General features: G+C 38.8%; 1 protein-coding gene across 1 annotated transcript in view; it reads right to left on the reverse strand.

Moving 5' to 3' along the window:
* The window catches only part of TM9SF3 (transmembrane 9 superfamily protein member 3), a 66208-nt gene that overhangs the window by 11639 nt on the left and 33498 nt on the right, over positions 1-21071 (reverse strand). Inside the window, exons 3-9 of the mRNA XM_067101707.1 lie at positions 13001-13123; positions 11537-11775; positions 9169-9300; positions 5515-5681; positions 5078-5172; positions 4257-4387; positions 3860-4068 (exon numbers count right to left, since the gene is read on the reverse strand). Coding sequence (XP_066957808.1) covers positions 3860-4068; positions 4257-4387; positions 5078-5172; positions 5515-5681; positions 9169-9300; positions 11537-11775; positions 13001-13123 — 1096 coding nt within the window. The remainder of the gene's footprint in view (positions 1-3859; positions 4069-4256; positions 4388-5077; positions 5173-5514; positions 5682-9168; positions 9301-11536; positions 11776-13000; positions 13124-21071) is intronic.

Consider the following 21071-nt stretch of genomic DNA (forward strand, 5'->3'; position numbering starts at 1 on the left):
ATTATAAATTGTTCGTATTAGTGGAAAAAATGGTGTATTAGGCGACCTATACGGAGAGGTATGGAGAGTCAAAAAGAGAGAGAGAAAAAAACTGAAAATGGACAACACCACCACAAGAATTGTCTCAGCAGCCAACTGGGGGATGTACCCCTAATGTAAACTTCTGGTTATGGACCTTTAAATGTGGGTTGTGTGCCTTTTAAATGCTATTTTCTTTCTTTTGGGAACCATTTGGCACTGATTAAGCCAAGAAAATAATGTTCAATTTTTTGTAACCTGGGGGACTAAACCTTGTTTACAAGTATGTAACCTCTTATGGGTTAACAGTATATGATATAGGAATACATGGTTCACATGTCTTTTTTTGTTTTTCATTGTTCATAACAAAATAACTCTTCAAAATATATCCTCCAGGATTGCAGCTTGTTAATTTGTTTACTGCCATACTCATAATATTCAATAAAAAGATAAATAAAAGGCCAAAGGTTCCACTTGTCACTAAAATATTCACTATCCATTTTAGGAATTACGGTAATAATTCAAGACAAAAAGGTGAAAAATAAAAGTGCAGAAATGTGCATCAAGGAGTCAGCAATCTAAAACAGTTTTTACAACAAAACCAGCATTATATAAATCCATTATTCAGAAATAACCTTAAAATGTGCAAAACACATCCAGGTGTGTGAAGCACAGCATTTCAAACATAACTATTCCACCATGTTTGCTTAGCCAAGTCATTCACCAGTGCCAAGCCCCATCAGAGGGGATGATGGAGGGCACTGAAGTTTATATAAAAACTAGTTCTGTTATGAAAAAGCAGTTTGTTAAAACAACCCATTAACCATAAAACAGACTGAACTGCCATTTAGGTAGGACAAAACAAGTGAAGTCAACAGAGGAAGACATGCTACCAGTTGTCCAGTCCAAGGATACAATGGGGAGATGGCAAGGGCATGGCTAAAAGGAACACTACCCAGTGCAGTAAGCTTGCAATGAAAGAACCTCCAAAAGATGGGCTCTTCCATATATACACTGAAAGAAGAATCCAACAGATATTCTTTCAACACATGACATGTAAAGGCAGGTAACCAGGAAGCACCATTCTCTAAAAAGTGCCAAACATCCAAGGAATATATTTTGAGGATAAGGAAGACACTGAAAGTAGATGGCCTGCCACAATGATGGGAACCAACAAATAAAAATCTAACCTTGGGAGTTACATCACATAGAATTTGACATGATGGCAAGGCACAGACTTCACTGGCTCTAATCGTGAGAATGGTTAGGTCGCCTTGTGATGCTGCAGGGTAAGCCTGAGTAAGAACCTGTTGTAATCAATAAGAAATAAAATTCTTGGATACCAGCTGAGCCTGACAAAGCATATGCAGAGGGACAATATAAAGAACAGCAAAGTGACCTCATATGCTGAAGGTATGATCCCAGAGCTCTTACAAAACACACAGTTGTCCTCATGAGCTGTATAAGGTAAAGCATGATATGGCAAAGAGACCATTAAGAGAACTATCCCTGCTAGAAGACAGAAATCTTGGTTAAAAACTGGGATAAAAGACCAACTGAGAACCATGGCTAAAGCTAAGAACTTCTCCAGAGAGTGCATGCAGTTCACTGACACTGAGGTGCCATTGTAAGCAAAAAAAAAACAGTCTCAAGAGTCAAATCTACAAGCGACACATTTCACAAAGGCTTGTACAATGATCTAAGTAAGGCTGTTCAAAACTGATGACAACTCCCAACTTGGAGGTATCAACGATTAGATTTACTAAGGTGGTCTAAGAGATCAGAAATACTTCTATTACTTCCCAAGCCAAAGTCTGCAGAATAAAGACTGAAGACAAGGCAGAGTGACAGCCCTCGTTAGCTGAGGGAGAGTGTTTCCTATCATTACATAACTGGAAGAAAAAGCCCTCCAGGACTGAAATGATACCTTCAAGAGGATGAGAACTCTGTTGCTCACCCCAAGCCATGAATCAAGTCCATTTTTCATGGTTTAAATACAGCGACTGAATTGAATGTGAAACTCAAGGAAGCGAGGTTGTTTTTGATGACAGCTCCAAGTGGGATGAAGCCTGGGAAGATCAACAATGAGTTCTAGAAGATCTGGGATTCCACTCTGGTTGAAGTCGAAATGGAGCAAAGAGCATCTTCCATGAGTTCACGGAAGCACAGAGCTTTACCAGTACCTGTCTGAACAGACTGAACACAGAAAACAATTAAGTTTCCCATCTGTCTCATGCCTGATGTATGGCATCCACTGCCCAAGACATTGGGTCTGGCTGTGGGGAACAGCACAGACATCCAGCACTTAACAACTTGTCAACCAGGTCAAACTAGGGAGTTCCCCTTAACTGCAAAAGAGCCTTGTCAACATCCAAGTAAAAGGACCTTTCTGCTGAAGCTGAACATACTAGTTGTTTACAAGTGGTACCAACTAAAAAATCTTTAGTTTTCCATATGGATACATTTGGCAAAAGCTGGTATGGTCACTGAAACTTGGTAACAAGGTAGTTAACTAGCAGAAGGGAACTGACAGGGTTGGGGCACCCACCCACACCCTCAGTAAGCAGTGCTAACTCTTCCTTCAGAAACAGGGACAAATGTGGAGCTGGTTTGAGGTGGGAATGACAAGACTCCAGGTCTGCATACCCATGAAAAATGCTAATTTTTTAAAAGGTTGCAATTTTTCTCCAACAATTCAAGACATCATGGCTGTGGTGTTGATCTCCCATCCAGAAAAGTTGCCCATATAGTCATGTATGTGAGCAGAGGAATGTTGACACCAATCACCATTTGTACATCCTGCCATCTGCGACGTTGAAGATAACAGGGTCCAGCCAGAGTATGGGTTGTTTTTAATCCTGCTTCAGGATTATTGGGAAACTTATTTTTTTGTGTGAGTTGGGAAGGCCAGCTTGGAACTGCATTTAAGTATGCTCTACCATGGCTCATGTTAAAAGGTCATAGGAAGTTGCAATTAACAACAAAACAGTCAGAGTCTGGAAGCCCTGTAGGTAAATACCTGGTGTTAAAAAGGCTGATAACCCAGGTTCCTCAAACCTTCAAACAGCATTTCCACAATGTGTGAATGTAAGGATCACTCTGTCCTTTTGACCTGCCCAAGGTGACTGAGCTGATCGGTTAACAAATTCTGACATCCTGGAATATATCATGCAGACAGATTGATGGTGTGGCAAACCTCCCACTTGTGCACCTGCCTAGTTAACCTGTAGAGGGGGAGTGAGAGACTGGACCTTTCAGCTTGTTGATGCATGACACCATGGTTATGTTGTCACTCACCAACATGAATGAGTGTCCCATCAATTAAACCAAAAGGGATCGCAGAGCCAGACATGCTGCACCCATCTTGAGACTGACATGCAAGTGAGAATCCTCTCAATTCTCCAAACCTGAGACAAAACAGCTGCTCAGGTGAACGCCATGCAAAAACTCTTTCTACTAAAGACAATACCCACTGAAGTTAAACTCAACCCTCACCCCTCATCATCACAACTGTCTCCAATACACAATACCTACTAGACTTTTGTTGTCCATCCCTTCACAGTCTCTCCAAACAGTTATCAGTAACCAATGATACTTGTAGAAAAATATTCATTAAGAAAAAACTTGGCTCTCTACCAAAGAAGTAACCTGTTTCTCTGGCTGTCAGCAGGCTTTCCTACTGCCTTAGAAAAATAATACTGTATTGGCTCAAACCTGACACACAACATCTGTGATACCTTTGACATTTTATCTGAAAAAGCCACTTATAAAAAGATTCCAGCAAAAATTTGGTAGCATTATTTCAACCATTGCTACTACATAAACCCTCTGCTATACTTACATTTCTATGAAAATAGATCCAAATGGAAGTATTCCACCCAGTGGTATTATGACTAATGGCTCCATAAACCATTTCTTCTCAGGAATGGGACGGGGCACAGCATTTATACGGCAAGGGTAATTGGGCTGTCCTGCTAAATTTCTGCCCAATACAGTACCAACCAGTGTGAGTGGAAGTATTACAAATGTACAGATGCATATAACTGCAAGCTGAAAGAGATTCAACAACACAATTAATATGACAAAATCAAATGAGGGTAACATTTCTGTAGTGAGGATGCAATACACTATCCTTTACTATTTCTGAATAGTTTCATAACCATGAAAGAGTGACCAAAGTTGCTAAGAAAACCTTGCAACACTAAGTGACAATCTCAATACTGTTAACACTGACTTACCATAATTGTGAATGCAATTGCCCTAGAGGCATGGTAGTATATAGCAATGAAGTTTATACAAAAGGCTGTGCCACACACAAGTGTTGGAAGGAAAAGAGCAGACAGCATCATCTGACGAATCCAAACTTTACCTATAATAAAAAAAAAAAAGACATTTAATGCCTTCAATAAAATCATTATTTAATCTACACATAAGGCAGAACCAAGTACCTACAATAGGTGCAAACATTATGATATATACCAGTCTTTTTTTTTTTTTCCCAGTACAAAAGTTTAAGCACATTTCATTTTCCCCACATTCTGAACTCTTGAAAGAAATGTTTTGCCAAGTATTACTAGTTATGTATCCATTCCCTAGGTGTTCAAAACTTATTTGTAATAATTACTAAAGTAGTTTTTCGAACTCAGAACCTAACTCTTTATGCTTTCCTTTGAATATGTATTTAACTCTCATTCCTTTCATAACAATTTTTGTAATGAGCTGGCAGGCAATCTTTTTCCATGGTACAAGATGTTAGACATTTAAACTTGCAATTAATTCATCCTTCCTATCCATAGATCCTGTCAATTTACGATTAATTTTACCACCCAGTTTTTTTTTTTTTAAGTTTTTACAATCTCCAAGTGCAAGCAGGCAACAGTGCCTTTCACTGGCTCACATAAGCCAATGGCACTCTATAAGATCTTTGTTTTGTAACTGGTATTCAATTTAATTTGTGCATTTATATGTATTTGCACTTTAATTTGCAACTTTATAAAATTGTACCTTACATGGGATACACCTTTCCACAAAATGACTCTTGCTTATTCATACAGCTTACCTCCCATCCTTGCATACAGAGATCCTCCAAAATAGCCATTAATAGGAGACGTTGCAGCATAAATGAAGATAGCAATGCTTACCATTGAACCACGCCTGAAAATAAACTTGCTTTCAACCAAGTATTTTAAGAAGATTTTACATGAATCCACTAAAAATATATTAAATCAAACCATCACCACTTTCCATTAAAAATGTAAAAAATGACTCAATTTTACCAATAACAAAAAGAACTATTCCATTACTATGACAAACAGCAAAAGGACTTGGCATCGATCCTTGATACACACCAATATTTATTTCAAATTTCTTTTGATACGAATGTCACCGTCTTCAGTCTAGAACTAGTATTAAAGCATATCATTCAAATACCATGCCTGGGGACCAATTATGAGTAATGGGTTTGTGGTGACACAAAATAACATCATACCAACTTACTCTGTATAAAGTTCTCCAACAATAGCCAGCAGGATAACAAGAAATGAAACTGTTAACATTTGGTAGCCTGAGCCTACTAATGCCGAAAAGAGCATTGGATGTGATGGGGGGCGGAAAACATCACCATGTACTTGCTTCCACCCATATTCATCTCCTAGGTCACGTTCCTGTGGAATATAAGAGAAATAATCATGAAACTATGTTTCTGGTACATTTGCTCTAACCAACATAGGAATGTACTACTTATCATTAATAGTCACGAAACTGTGTTTCCTGATCATTTGCTCTAACCAAGTCAGCATGTATTACTTACCATTTACAATGTAATACTGCAATGTCTGTACATGTCAAATACTTAAAATTATTTGAACTATGAAAATTTGGATAGTGATATATATAAGAAAAACAGAAAGCAACAGAATTGAAAGTACACTCACTGAGGGCCCTGACAGACACTAAGCACTTATTGAGGCATTTACAAATAATTAAAGTTATGGGATACTTGACAACTAATATAATGTTCTGTGGCAGAGAGTCTTTTGGTATTTACACGTTTGCCTTTCATTCCTCTTAGTTTTTTATATTCAACAGTATCCCATACAGTACAGTAATAGTACTTGTTTCCTTGTACAGGCAGTCCCTGGTTTATGACGGGGCCGGGTTACAACGTTCCGAGGTTATGGCGCTTTTCAAATATATTCATCAGAAATTATTTCCTGGTTTACGACGCATGTTCCAGGGTTACAATGCATCGTACGCTGATCCAACAGAAGAAACATGGCTCCAAAACGGCAGAATAATCAAAATTTGGAGTTTTTTTTTAATGAAAAACTCAATAAAAATGCAGTTTACATAATTTTTAATACAGCCAAAGCATTAAAAGTAAGGTTTTCTTGGGATTTTTGACGATTTTTCGGTTCACAACAATTTTCGGTTTACGACGCGGCCTAGGAATGGAACCCCCTTCGTAAACCGGGGACTGCCTGTGCTGCATTCATTCTCTATACTATTTTTATAGCATTCATTGTTAATCACAGTTTTTTCTCATGCTGCATAAGCACGTGTACAGGTTTAGATGTGTGAAGGGACCCTGAATAAGGAGTTGTGGGGAGGACGTATTCTGCCATCCCTATGTCTTGTTGGTTGTCTTTTGTCATTCCACCTGTTAGTATACTATAGTAATGTAAGAAAAAAATACAGATTTTGTGTATCCTAGCTTCATTAAAAGCATAAAAAACTAAATTTAAAAATAACTGTCCAGTCACAAGACAGGAAAGTTTCATGAAATTATGTAAAGAAACTCCAATGCTTTTGGCCTGGTGTTGAATGATGGGCCACTATAAACAACTTTCTTTAGTGATGCCAAAATAAAATTCTTCCTCTAATCAATGCATAACTGCATATGTATTGATCTAGGTATAATGAGTATCAAGTTTTGATAGTTTGGCAATGTCCTTGACTATTTTATGGTAACACAACTTCATTCCTCATAGAAAGTCCATCTGCTGACCTTTACAGCACAGCAGCAATTTTCAACTGATCATGCAACTTATGAGTCTTTCCTAAAATTTTTCATTCAAAAAAAGAATTACAACAAATCTAGGATTTCCTATCCACTTCCTTCATTCACTCTTCTGTGTGGAAGTTTAATTTCCAGTGATCCTATAGGTGTCTCTCCAAATGAAAGATCCCTTCTAGGGACAAAAATGTAAAACAACCAAGTCACATTAGATCAATCATATCATCAATACTTTATTACATCATCTAATGTCTCAACTATGGGTGGACTCTAGAAACCAATTGTTCTACTTGATTTCCCAATATATATATATATATATATATATATATATATATATATATATATATATATATATATATATATATATATATATATATATATATATATATATATATATATATATATGTCATGAAATATATTCTTTTCAACACTTTCTCTCTAATTCTTAGCAATGATAGTTGGGACTATTTCCAAATTTCTATTGTTTCAAGGTGGTATATGGCTTGAAATAAAAAAAAAAAACTCAAGACTTTGACATAAAACCTTTCAATGGTGGCCCCAGGCTAACCAAAGCACTTTAAAACATTTGCACAAAAAGACCTTCATTTGGCCAGGTCATACTATTCACACTTGAGTAGCCAATGATCAGCGTTTTTTTCAGCTCGGCCTGGCCACTACCTTTGTAGTCTAGCCGAATTCCTCTTTGTTCTGCAATCAACTGCGTGACATATAGTACAAGAGAATCAAATGAAAACTCTGCTAATGCAAATGCTAACAAAACTTGATTATCACACACATCATGTCCATTATATTATTATTACTATTCAACAGATGAACCCTTTTCATATGGAACAAGTCCACAGGAGCCACTGACTAGAAAGAAATTCACATTTCCTAAGAATATGGTGTTCATCTGAAGGAAGCACAGTAAGAGAAGGTAATAGGAAATATAGAAAGAAGAGATCAGTTATTAGAAAAGACAAAATAATTGAACAAATCAATAAATAGATCAAAATGTAAGCAAAATACAGAATTGTTTTAGGGCAGTAATGCATTGCATTTTTTTACCTGGACTTTTGAGGTTCCAATTAACCTGAATATTTAATGTTTAATGGTATTACATTAAGTCATGATCATAAATGTTTACCTGGCTACTGATAGGGTATCAAAACTCAGGAAAACAAGCCTGGGACAATATCCTGATTACCCTATAGCTTCATGAAATCCTTAGTGAAATCTAATTTCTCTCCTGAGTGAACTGTTTTACATCATGAAAGACACTCACTCATTACATATCAGTCCTCCTTTTACAATGGTTAAGAGGCAGGGGTCATGTCAATCAAGAAAAGATGGAGTACTACTCTGCTACTGTGGTAGTGTTAAGGGACCATCTGTCCATCTTTTTTTCCTGGATAACTGAAGCTTCAAAGCCCATTTGGTGAGTAATCTAACACAGGTGGTACTTTAAACTACAAAATACCAAAGCTAACACCACACATGATGATGTACTATTTACATACTGTATTTTATTAACCCTTACACAACTAATAATTACCCTGAACATTCTTACATATTTGAACTTTTTTACCAGAGAAATAAGTGCTGTTTCAAAAAGTTAAAAATAAACAGTTTGAAACTACCACTAACAGGCAAAGAATCATTGTCTTCAGAAGCATAACTACTTACTATTAGCAACTGCTAACTGTAAGGCCAGCAATCTAGAAGGCAAGAGGACAGCAACAGATTACAACCTCCTAAGGTGTAATCTACAGGAATACTTGAATACTATAAGGCAAATGAATGATGGGTACCTGTGGTTCCAGGATCCTTAATTCCCATGATACTACATAAATTTGTTAGTTAGACAAAAGGCTGCATGTACAATTAAGACTGAAGGGTTGTGAAAAGGCTAACCAATTTGTCAAGGCTAACCAATTTGTCTAGCTGTATGAACATTCTTTCATTCTTTCAATAGCTATCCAGTAACACCTGACAACAGAATAACTATTCCATTATGTAGCGTTATCCACATTCTTTCAACAACTCCAGCAATACCTGACAACAGAGTAACCATTCCATCATTATATAACCCAAGTATGGGATGTAGTTAAAATGCTAAAATCATTATGACTTACCATGTCATCCATCTCTTCATCCTTTGAATATCGGGCATAATCCTTGCGTAAGGTTCGCATCAAAATCATGGACACAAGGCCAACAAGGAAGATCACCATCATAAAGGAATTGAAGATACTAAACCAATGAATCTGAAAAAGATATGCAAAAGTTCAACTTCATTTTGTCGACAAACAAGCAATGTTTACGTCAATAAATCTGACTGCTATATGATACTCCTTGGCTTGCAACAATCACAACAAATTTAAATGAATACCCTGATTGACTTGCAACAGTCATCACAAATTTACATCAATACCCTGATGTATTTTCTTAATAATAGAAAATGCACTGAAATTTGTGCCATAATGTATTGAATCTCCACTAAATAAAGTGCAATAATTTCATTAAGTTATAACTATTTTTCAAGTTACCAGAACTTATCACTTATATTTCAATTAATTTAAATAACTACTTTGAACACAATAAATTTCTGCAAATAATAACAATTGGTAGCAGAAGGCAGTCCAGCGCGTGTACTCTACAGACCAACTCCTTACCACCAGCAAATCATAGAAATCTTTCAGGATCTGTGGAAACAGCTACTGCCTCAGTCAAGAATTCACCATTATAGACATCACTCAATCAGTCTTCAGCAAATCAGATGAGAAAGTTCAGATTTCCACACAAATGCTTGAGGGTGGCCATTCAGCATACTTCCACAGTTTGGATGCAAGCTTGATTGTCAATGAACCAGGTCATAAATTCTGGTCCCTCAGTCTGCTACAACAACAGAGCTACAAAAATCACTGTACTAGCCTTTAAACATTGAACTGACTACAACATTAACTCCAAATCTGAGAAGACTATACCTGACCAGGAGACTCTTAAAGCCAAAAATGCATGGCTACCCCCAGACAATTCACCTAAGTCATACAACGTTATTATCCATTTCAGGGACCACGAGTCATCGTTTTTCTCAAATACCTTTCAAACTAATTATTTGATTGAAATGGTACTTTAACACAAGGTACAAGACACCTCCCGCTAATTTTTGGTAATACAGTGCATCGTCAAATGATGTTAGTTAAGGAATTTACTCTTGACTTTTAAAGGCAAAGTCACACGAGTCAGCAGGACCAATCTACACAATCGAACATCCGCTATCTCCCACAGACAGGAAGCGGGGGGAGATGGGGGGCCAGGAAGGTGGGTTGATGGAGGGATGTGGAGGGGAAGGGAGAGGGAGGGATGGGATGGGATAAAGGACGTTCGAATGCATAGTTTGGCAACACCACGTAAGTTAAGGGTAAATACCTTAATTTAAGCTGTTTGACTATGCACTATATTATCAAAAATTAGTGGAAGGTGTCTTGTATACTGTGTCAGAGTAACATTTTGATCAAATAATTAGTGAGTTATGGGTTTCCTGGTAAGTCAACAATTGGCTGGCATGGAATGTTCCAGCTTGCTGAAGGAGTCAACCAGCTAACCCTATTCTCTGGCTGGCCAATGAAGAATTAGAGGAATTTATTTCTGGTGATAGAAATTCATTTCTCTCTATATTGTGGTTCGGATTCCACAATAAGCTGTAGGTCCCGTTGCTAGGTAACCAATTGGTTCTTAGCCACGTAAAATAAGTCTAATCCTTTGGGCCAGCCCTAACAGAGCTGTTCCATCAGCTCAGTGGTCTGCTTAAACTAAGGTATACTTAACTTTAACTGACTACCTGCAATATACCTGGCAATCGGCATTCTATCATGTCCCTTGGCCATCTCTTAAACTCAGATGGACAGAAAAATTCAGACAATTGACCTGGAATGGATGAAGTGACCTAAATTCCAACAGACTGGTGTAGGACTTATTCTTCATCTCAGACTGCAAACTTAACTCCATATGATCTAACTACTAGATGCCTATATATCAACAAACCATTAACAGCTCACAACAGGGGACGGGAAGAGGGGGACAGCAAAGGTAATATTCACAAAGAATGCTGTCAACTGAGGCTTAGGATCTTTAAAAATAAGGTTACCAGAAGGCCTGACAGCACTGGAGAAGATAGATCATTATTTGGCTATATATACAGCAGTAACCATCAAAAATTGTCGTGCAGAACCAGCTCCTACAGAAAGTGAAACAGTCGAGAAGGTAGCAGTTTTGAAAACAAAAGCTACCTGCACAAGAGGCAAAATTTGACAGAAAACAATCACATTGAGCCAAGGGTTAACAGGGTATTCGCACCTTAACCAAATGCTTTGCTTAATTTATAAAGAATGGATAGGTAAATATTTTCAGTTAATATTCCTTTACAGTCTGAATATATTTTGAAACTCTGATCTATCTAGTGAAATCCACCAAGGGCAAACATACAATATTTCTACTTACTCTGTGTTGGAAGAAATTGGGATCCAAATATTTATCAAATCGGTCTTCAAATTTGATGGCAGACTTTTTCCAGTTAACTTCGTAAGTAAATTTTAGTTTCGCCCCCAACTCAAGCTTCTGTTTAACTTCAGAAGTAAGGTTGACATCTACAATCTGATTACCATTGTAGCCTAAATCAAACTTCCTGTGGGTCCATATGTAATAGGCATCGTTTGCTTCATCGATCTCTCCAACAATTCCTGTGAATTCCAAAGAAAAAATACGATAAAATATTTCTAATAATGTTACTATCATAAAAAAACAGAAAAAATATTCAAATAGAAATACTGCGCAATGTACCAAAAATCTTGACTGTGAATAATTATCCTAGTGAAATGGAATGGTGTGATAATTCTCAAGCAATGCCATGCATACATACAGCAGAGGGTAGCTGGCAATTTTACTTTTTGGCTTCGCATTCTCAACAGTTTCCAGTATTCATCAATTATTGCTAATCTTTACATTTTTACCATTTTTCACTGCCAATTCACCATCTTTTACCTCTTCAACTCTCCACTAGCATATCAACTGCAAAGCACGATCAAACTACTTCCAGGTATGCTTATCTAATAAACATATTTTTTGCTTAGTGTGTCTTATGGTTAGTTTTTTTTTATACAGATTGTCAATCAATGGTACCCTTCATTTACATCTGCCTCCATGGCAGTATTTTTTATTCACATTCTTTGTCTAATGCACCCTGATGTTAATTTTTCTTTAGGCACTGTCAACCAATGTTACCTTTCCTTAACATTTCCTTTGTATGACAGAACGTTTGTCTGCATTCTTTGTTTAGCGTCCTATAGTCACCCAGCCACAACTTTTCTGCTTTACTATAATTATCTTTTATAAAGAACAATTTATGTTACAATCTGTTCTGTTCAGCCTTGTATTTATTATTGTTACCAATAGCTGGTCTTGACTTACTTTAGGCCAAGAATATTTAATGTGGAAATTATTTTGTATTGAAAGCAGTATCTATCAGAAAATATCAAGATAAAACAAAATGCTCACAGTTTAAAGCTAAGTGGCTAGGCTTTATTGGCAACAAAATAGTACATTAATTAAATAAAGGAAGCACTGACAATAAAAAAAAAATGTCTAGCAAAAAATTCTAGGGTTGCAAATAATAAAAAATGAGGATATGAAAAACTTAGCAATACAGTAATTCAGAAAACCTGACAATGGCCAACACTTCATCAGCCGGTACTGTATAAAGTACTTCACAGACCTTCCAAACTTAGCTTCGCAGTTAGGGTTTATGTGCAGAATGGTCTATCCCTCTGTATGAATATTGGTACATGAAAAATTAGAATCACGATTAACCTAATAGCAACTTTTCCCTTTCTAAAATTTTTAGGTGATATAAAACTTGCAGATTTTCCTTAAAATACTGTAGTTCATATGAATGTAGCAAAAACTCACCCCATATAGGCAAATCATCAATATACATTTGATACCAGTAATGATTCTTCACGGCATACACGAACGTTCTTAGACGAAGCTCATCTAGTTCTACTTCACAGTAAGTGGTTTTTGAAACATCACCTGAAAAAAATAAAATTACACTAAGTGTGGGACCAAATTTACATGGCAAACAGCATTTTTAGTGTCAACTTCTTCCCCAAATTTTACCTAACCTACCAAACTACAGGCTTGATAGATAAAGCAAATATGTTTACCATAATAGTTGAACTCAACTCATTCAAGCTGCATTCAACTACAATGTTTACAGCTTCTTTTGGTAATAATCTATGAATGTTACATTTATTTCTGTATAAAAACCCACAACTGTTTTGAATAAGTAGATTAACCCTTTCTGAGCGGGCATCGTCAAATGACGACTACTTGTAGCTTAGGGTAAATTCTGGATATCGTCCTCTGACGAGCAACATTTCAAGCTATACAGTTTGAACAAATTTGTGGGAAAAGTGTTCAGATTACTTCCATGGGCAATATATTAATGACCCATGGCAACTGTAATAGCTAATCAGTACAGGAGAGAGAGATCAGTTTGTCTTGAGATGTCGAAGGGGAATGCTGTTCACTATTCCCATTCAAGGATGTGTCATAAATAGTTTACAATAAATATACTAAAAATTTGTTACTGATTTTAGTTCTTATCCTTTATGATACTGTGTCAGCTGCAATTATAATTTTGCAAAATAAAATTTAAAAAATTATTAGAAAAAACATTTATAACTTGGTAAAATCAGCTTATTTTTAAGACTCTCTTGGTAAAGAGGCCCAGCACAGGGTTGGAAATAGTTACTTTCAACTACCAATGGAGGGTAGAGAATTTTTGTTTAATTTTTTTTTCCTTATGTCATGTGCACATGCATATCTTCCTCTTTCCATTGATCTGCTTTTTTTTAATTGGCCATCCTTAAATTTAGCCTGGTCTTGGGTGTGCTTAATATATATTTTAGGCCAGACTGTCAGGGTTAACCAACAGATCATTATGTTCCTCAAGGCACTTATTTCTTACATAAAATGAGTATTAATCATCAAGAGGCTCCTTAACTTATCATTTTATATATAGCAGGGGGCAAAAAGCTTTCCAGGTAGGCAACTTTTTTATGCATATATTTTCTTCAGCGAAAATTCACTTACAGGTCAACTGTTGAGACCAACAACCGGACAAAATAAAACTATTAACCCTTAAACGCCGACTGGACGTATCGTAAGTCGACTAAAATTGTCTGTCGGGTGACGAGCGGACATACCGTACGTCGACTACAAAATTTCAACCTTCGGTCAACTTGGACTTGACCGAAATGGCCAAAAAAACGCAATTGTAAGCTAAAACTCTTACATTCTAGTAATATTCAAGCATATACCTTAATTTTGCAAAAAATTGGAAGTCTCTAGCACAATATTTCGATTTATGGTGAATTTTTGAAAAAAATTTTTCCTTGCGTCCGCGCGGTAACTCAGCCGAAAATTTCAGAAATTCTTTCGTCATTTTGTCGTAATTTTTGCACCATTTTATATTAACCGTTACATAAAGTTTTATATATGAAAATGTGCGCAATTTTATGTAAAATACAACAAAAAAAACCCATGGTTGTAGCTTATATCAGTTTCGAAATATTTTCATATAAATCACGATGTGCCAAATTTTCAACCTTTGGTCAACTTTGACTCGACCAAAATGGTCAAAAAACGCAATTGTAAGCTAAAACTCTTACATTCTTGTAATATTCAATCATTTACCTTCATTTTGCAACAAATTGGAAGTCTCTAGCACAATATTTCGATTTATGGTAAATTTTCGAAAAAACTTTTTCCTTACGTCCGCGCGTGGTAACTCGGCTGAACATCTCAGGAATTCTTTCGTCACTTTGTCTTAATGTTTGCACCGTTTTATATTAGCCGTTACATAAAGTTTTATATATGAAAATGTGCGCAATTTCATGTAGAATACAAAAAAAAAATAACTCATGGTTGTAGCTTCTATCAGTTTGGAAATATTTTTATATAAATCATGATGTGCCAAAATTTCAACCTTCGGTCAACTTTGACTCGACCGAAATGGTCGAAAAACGCACTTGTAAGCTAAAACTCTTACATTCGAGTAATATTCAATCATTTACCTTCATTTTGCATCAAATTGGAAGTCTCTAGCACATATTTCGATTTATGGTGAATTTTTGAAAAAAACTTTTTCCTTACGTCCGCGCGGTAACTTGGCCGAACATCTCAGAAATTCTTTCGTCACTTTGTCGTAATATTTGCACCATTTTATATTAGTCGTTACATAAATTTTTATATATGAAAATGTGTGCAATTTCATGTAGAATACAACAAAAAAATAACTCATGGTTGTAGCTCTTATCAGTTTTGAAATATTTTGATATAAATCACGATTAGAAAAAACTCAACCTTCGGTCAACTTTAACTCGACCGAAATGGTAAAAAACTGCAATTGTAAGCTAAAAACACTTACAGTCTAGTAATATTCAATCAATTACCTTCATTTTGCAACAAACAGGAAGTCTCTAGCACAATATTTCGATTTATGGTGAATTTTTGAAAAAAACTTTTTTTTACATCAGCGCTTACGAATTCATGCATCTTGTGATAACATTTTCTCTGTGTTGCTTTGATCATTTTACAATTTGTTATATACCAAAATCATCGCAATTTAGTGTACAATACAAAGAAAAAAAAATAACTCATTAGCTTTAACCGTTTTGCTCACAACGTGATTTGTATACAATTATATATGAAATTTTTTTTTTGCGTTGTCATATATATGACATTTTTATTCTAAAATAATGTTTAACACATACTTACCTGTTAGTTACATATAGCTTTAGTCTTTGACGTCACGGCAAAATTTCAAAGCGCGGCAGCGCCAGTCCGAATATCGGGTGATCGCCCTTACCTGCCCTCTGTCGGGGTACTAGGAACTATTCCAACATGCTTCAGAATAATTTGCCTACCTGTCCCCGTGGGGAGGAGGGTGGGCTTTAGAGTATATGTAACTAACAGGTAAGTATGTGTTAAACATTATTTTAGAATAAAAATGTCATTTTAACACATACAACTTACCTGTTAGTTACATATAGCTGATTGACACCTTTAGGAGGTGGGGCAATGACAGCTAAAAAGAGTTGTTGGAAACATTAAGGTTATTAATGTAGAAAATTTCTTAGTTCCTCACCTGCTAAGGTAGCTGATTCCACAGTTACTGCCTCAGTAACCTGCTATCCTCAGAGCAACCGCGGGGTATAATGACCTGGTCGCAGATTGCTTAAGCTGGGTATCAGTCACCTAGGACATGGCCGTGACAATACCACAAGTATGCCCCTGCTCAGGCGCAGCACAAACATCATGAATTACAAAGGGGTCACCCAACACCAAAGAAAAAGTATAACCATAAAAACCAAAACCAACTGTGGGGTAAAACTAACCAACACTTACCCTCACAGACAACCATAAAAACCTTCACACTCCAAAAAACAAGTAAGTAAAGGTAGGTTAATCCTCCTTTACCCCTTTACCCATTACCGTGCCAGATACAACAAAGGGCCCTAACGTGCTGCACTCGTCAAACACTGTCTGCACTTGCGAGAGATAATGCAAAGCAAATACAGACTTACACCTCCAGTAGGTTGCTTGCACAATATCTTGAAGGGAGAGGTTCCTTTTATAGCGAGAGAAGTAGAGATAGCCCTCACTTCGTGAGCCTTCACTTTACACATTTTCAAATCATTCTCTGAAATATTGGAGTGAGCTTCAGAAATCAGATCTCTAATAAAAAGGACATGGCATTCTTGGACATTGGTCTAAGAGGGTTCCTGACCGAACACCATAAGGAATCTGAAGGACCCTAATATCTTTAGTCCTTAAATAATATTTCAAGGCTCTGACTGGGCAGAGGAACCTCTCCTGCTCCTTACCTACCAATTCCGACAGACTCGGAATCTCAAAAAGAGCGAGGCCACGGGTGCGAAGGGGTCTCGTTCTTGGCCATAAAAAACAGTTTGAAAGAACAAATTGCTTTTGAAGCAGAGAATCCTACTCTCTTATCCAAGGCGTGGATCTCACTGATTCTCTTAGCTGTAGCTAACAAAACTAAAAAGAGGGTTTTCCTCGTAAGATCTCTTAAAGAAGCAGAATCCATAGGTTCAAATTTCTCAGACATAAGCCACTTCAGGACTACATCAAGATTCCACGAAACAACTTTAGCATCTGACCTCTTAGAGGTACCGAAGGATTTAATGAGGTCCGTTATATCTTGGTTATTAGAGATATCCAAACCTCTGTGACGAAAAACAGTAGCCAGCATGCTACGATAACCTTTAAGTGTGGATACAGAAAGGTTCTTATTCCCGAGGAACAAAAGAAAATCCGCAATCTCGTCACGAGGTTCTGGAAGAGGAAATGTCATGATCTTTGCACCATGAACGAAACATATTCCACTTGGACTCATAGACCTTGATCGAAGATGGTCTTCTGGCTCTAGCGATGGATTGAGCCGCTTTCTTGAAAATCCTTTGCTTCTGAGAAGACGTTCGATAGTCTGAACGCAGTTAGCCGCAGACTTGACAGGTTTTCGTGAAATCTCCTGAAGTGGGGCTGTCTGAGTAAATCTACTCTGTTTGGAAGGCTCCTCGGGAAGTCGATCAAGAGATCCATGAGAACTGGGAACCAATCCCTGGAAGGCCAGAAGGGGGCTATCAACGTCATCCTGGTGTTGGAGTGGTGCTGAAATTTCCTCAACACCCGCACCTAACATCTTGAACGGCGGGGAAGGCGTAAAGGTCCAGACCCGACCAATTCAGTAGCATTGCGTCCGTCTGGAAGGCTGCTTGGTCCGGGACAGGAGAGCAGAAGATTGGGAGCCTGTTCGACTTGTTCGTCGCGAACAGGTCTACCAGAGGTTGACCCCAAAGTCTCCACAGCGACTTGCACACTTCTTCGTGCAAAATCCACTCTGTGGACAGAACCTGGTGCTTCCTGCTCAAGGAGTCCGCTCTCACGTTGAGGGCTCCTGAATGAATCTCGTTAGGAGCAGAATCTTGTGCTTTTCTGCCCACAAAAGGAGGTCTCTTGCTACCTCGCTGAGGGAGTAAGAATGAGTGCCCCCTGTTTCTTTATATAAGACAACGCTGTGGTGCTGTCTGAATGAACCAGAACTGTTTGTCCCTGTACGAAAGGTAGGAAGTGTACGAGACTCAGGTGGATTGCTTTCAACTCCTTCTTGTTGATGTGCCATTCTTTTTCTGTCGCATTCCACAAACCTGAAATTTCTTTTACCCCCAACGCCGCTCCCCATCCTACTTCTGACGAGTCTGCAAACAGTTCGTGGTTGGGTTCGACGGAAAAAGAGAGACCTTTCTCTAATTTTCTTGATCTAACCACCACCTTAGATCCTCCTTGATACGGTCCGAGATTGGAAAGGAGAAGGAGTCTGGAAGCGTTTTCCTGTTCCATTGCTCCCTGAGGTAGAATTGAAGGGGCCTCATGTGAAGTCTCCCCAGGAGACAAACTTTTCTATTGACGCCAGAGTTCCCAGGAGGCTCATCCAAGCCTTTGCGGAACAGGTATCCATATCCAGAAAGTTCTGGACTTTTGCGAGACAGTCCGAGATTCTTTGATCTGACGGAAAAGCCAGAAAAGGAACTGTTTCAGTCTCACTCCTAAATAGATCCTGGATTGTGAGGGAGATAGGTGAGACTTCTTCCAATTGATTAGAAGTCCTAGCTTCTGAGTCAAGTCGAGAGTTACTTTCAAATCCTCCAAGCACTGAGACTGAGACTGGGAGCAGAAGGAGCCAATCGTCTAGATAGAGAGAGATCTTTATTCCTCTGAGATGAAGAGCTTTGGCAACAGTGGACATAACTCTTGTGAATACTTGAGGGCTGTGGACAGACCAAAGCACAGAGTCCTGAACTGATAAGTCTTCTCCTGGAAAACGGCGAAGAAACTTCCTGGGACGCGGGATGGATCGGAATGTGAAAGTAAGCGTCCTGCAGATCTATTGAGACCATCCAATCCCCGGACGAAGAGAATTGAGGACGGATTGCGTCGTCTCCATCGAGAAACTGGTTTCTCCATTTAAAAGGTTGAGAGAACTTACGCCCAGGACTGGTCTCCAGCCGCCTGAGGCCTTTGGAACAAGAAAGACGGTTGTAAAAGCCTGGAGAGTTGACTTCTTCCACGATCTCTATCGCTCCTTTTAAAAGCATGGAGTCTACTTCCGCACTCAGAACCGAGCATTTCTCTAAGTTGCTGGAATATGCTGTCAAAGCTAAAGGTTCTGTTGCAAGAGGGGCCTCTTGAGGAAGGGGATAGAATATCCTTCCTTTAGCACGGACGTGGTCCACTGGTCCGCTCCGATCTCCTCCCAAGTTTGCCAGAACTGCTGAAGTCTGGCTCCTACTAGTGCATGGAGGACATGCAGATCACTTTTTAATTGAGGGTTTGATAGCCCTGGAGACAAATCTTGCTTTGCCCGGAAACTAGATCCTGTACGGGTGAGGGGCCTGCCACGAAAGGGCCTATTTTGATTAACTAGAGGACGAGTTTGCGCTGGCAGAGAAGGTTGAGGAGCTTTTGGTTTACGAGAGGATTGCGCCAAAAGGTCCTGTGTGGACTTCTGAGTAAGGGATTTCGACACTTCGGCCACAAGTTCTTGAGGGAAAAGGTACTTCTTATCCAGAGGTGCGAAAAGAAGAGCCGATCTTTGAGTCCTAGAAACTCCTGAGCGACAAAAAGAGCACCAAAGTTGTCGCTTCTTAAGAACTCCTAACGTGAAGATGGAGGCTAACTCAGGACGCACCGTCACGAATCCCTTTATCTAAGCAGGACATAACAGAAGAGAAATCATCGAAATGCGCTCGGAAAGACCAAAAGACTTTACCTTCCTACCCAAAGCGCCAATAGTCCAGTCCATAAAACTGATGACTTCCAAAACTCGGAAAACGTTCTTCAAAAGGTGGTCCAACTCTGAAGGAGAGAAGAAAATCCGAGCCGAGTTCATCGCAGAGAACGACGGGTAGAATCAACGAGACTGGAGAAGTCTCCTGAGAGGAGGCAGAAGCTCCCAGAGAGAAAACTTCCCCAGTGTCGTAGCAAGCCTTCGTCTTAGTAGAAAGCTTGGAAGGAGGGAAGCAGAAAGTGGTTTTCCCTGATCACGCTTTGTCTTCCAACCAGGAGTTCATTTTCTTTAATGCCTTCTTAGCTGAAATAGAAAGCACTAACTTCATAAAGGAAGAGGTAGGAGGTTTGAGTCTCTTGCGTGCTGAGAGAGGGGAAGCCGGGCCGCAGGTGCAAAATCCTCAGGAAAATTATCAATAAAGAAGCGAAGAAGCTTCTTGTAATCCGAGCGAGAGGAGTCTGGTTCGTCTACAGGAAACTCTTCCACAACTTCTTCCTCAGACGAAATAGGAGAAAAACCTTCCGCTTGCACACACACATCTTGTGAAGGAAGAGTAGGAGCCTGAATAAGAGCTTGACGAGGAGCCTGAGCCTGAGTAGGCGCCACAAGAGGAGCCTGAACTGGCGCCACAAGAGGAGCCTGCGCCACAAGAGGAGCCTGAACTGGCGCCACAAAAGGAGCCTGGGATGGCGCCTCACCAGGCGCTACCTGAGGCGCTTGAGCCTGAGAGCGCTACATCTTGAGGGAGCGCCTGAGCCTGACTAGGCGTAAGAGCCTGATCCTGAGCCTGAACCAAAGGAGGATCAAGAGACACAGATCGAGGAGGAGCTTTCGTACTGGGCGCTCCGAGAGCTCGAGACGAAGGAGGAGGCATCAAATACACTTCAGAAGGCTTTGCTGGAGAAGAACCAGGCCTTCCGAGCCCGCCAAGAATGCTTCCAATTTTCTTGTGCATCGCTCAAGAAAGTCATGAGTAGACGAGGATCCAACTGGGGAACGATGATCAGTAGAGCCAGGATCGTGATGAGGAAGAGGCGCAGAAGCCACAATAGGCTTACGTGAAACCAAAGGAGAAACACCGGGAACGCTGGGCAATACCGAATG

The sequence above is a fragment of the Macrobrachium rosenbergii genome, chromosome 57, assembly GCF_040412425.1.
Source record: "Macrobrachium rosenbergii isolate ZJJX-2024 chromosome 57, ASM4041242v1, whole genome shotgun sequence".
Classification (NCBI taxonomy): Eukaryota; Metazoa; Arthropoda; class Malacostraca; order Decapoda; family Palaemonidae; genus Macrobrachium; species Macrobrachium rosenbergii.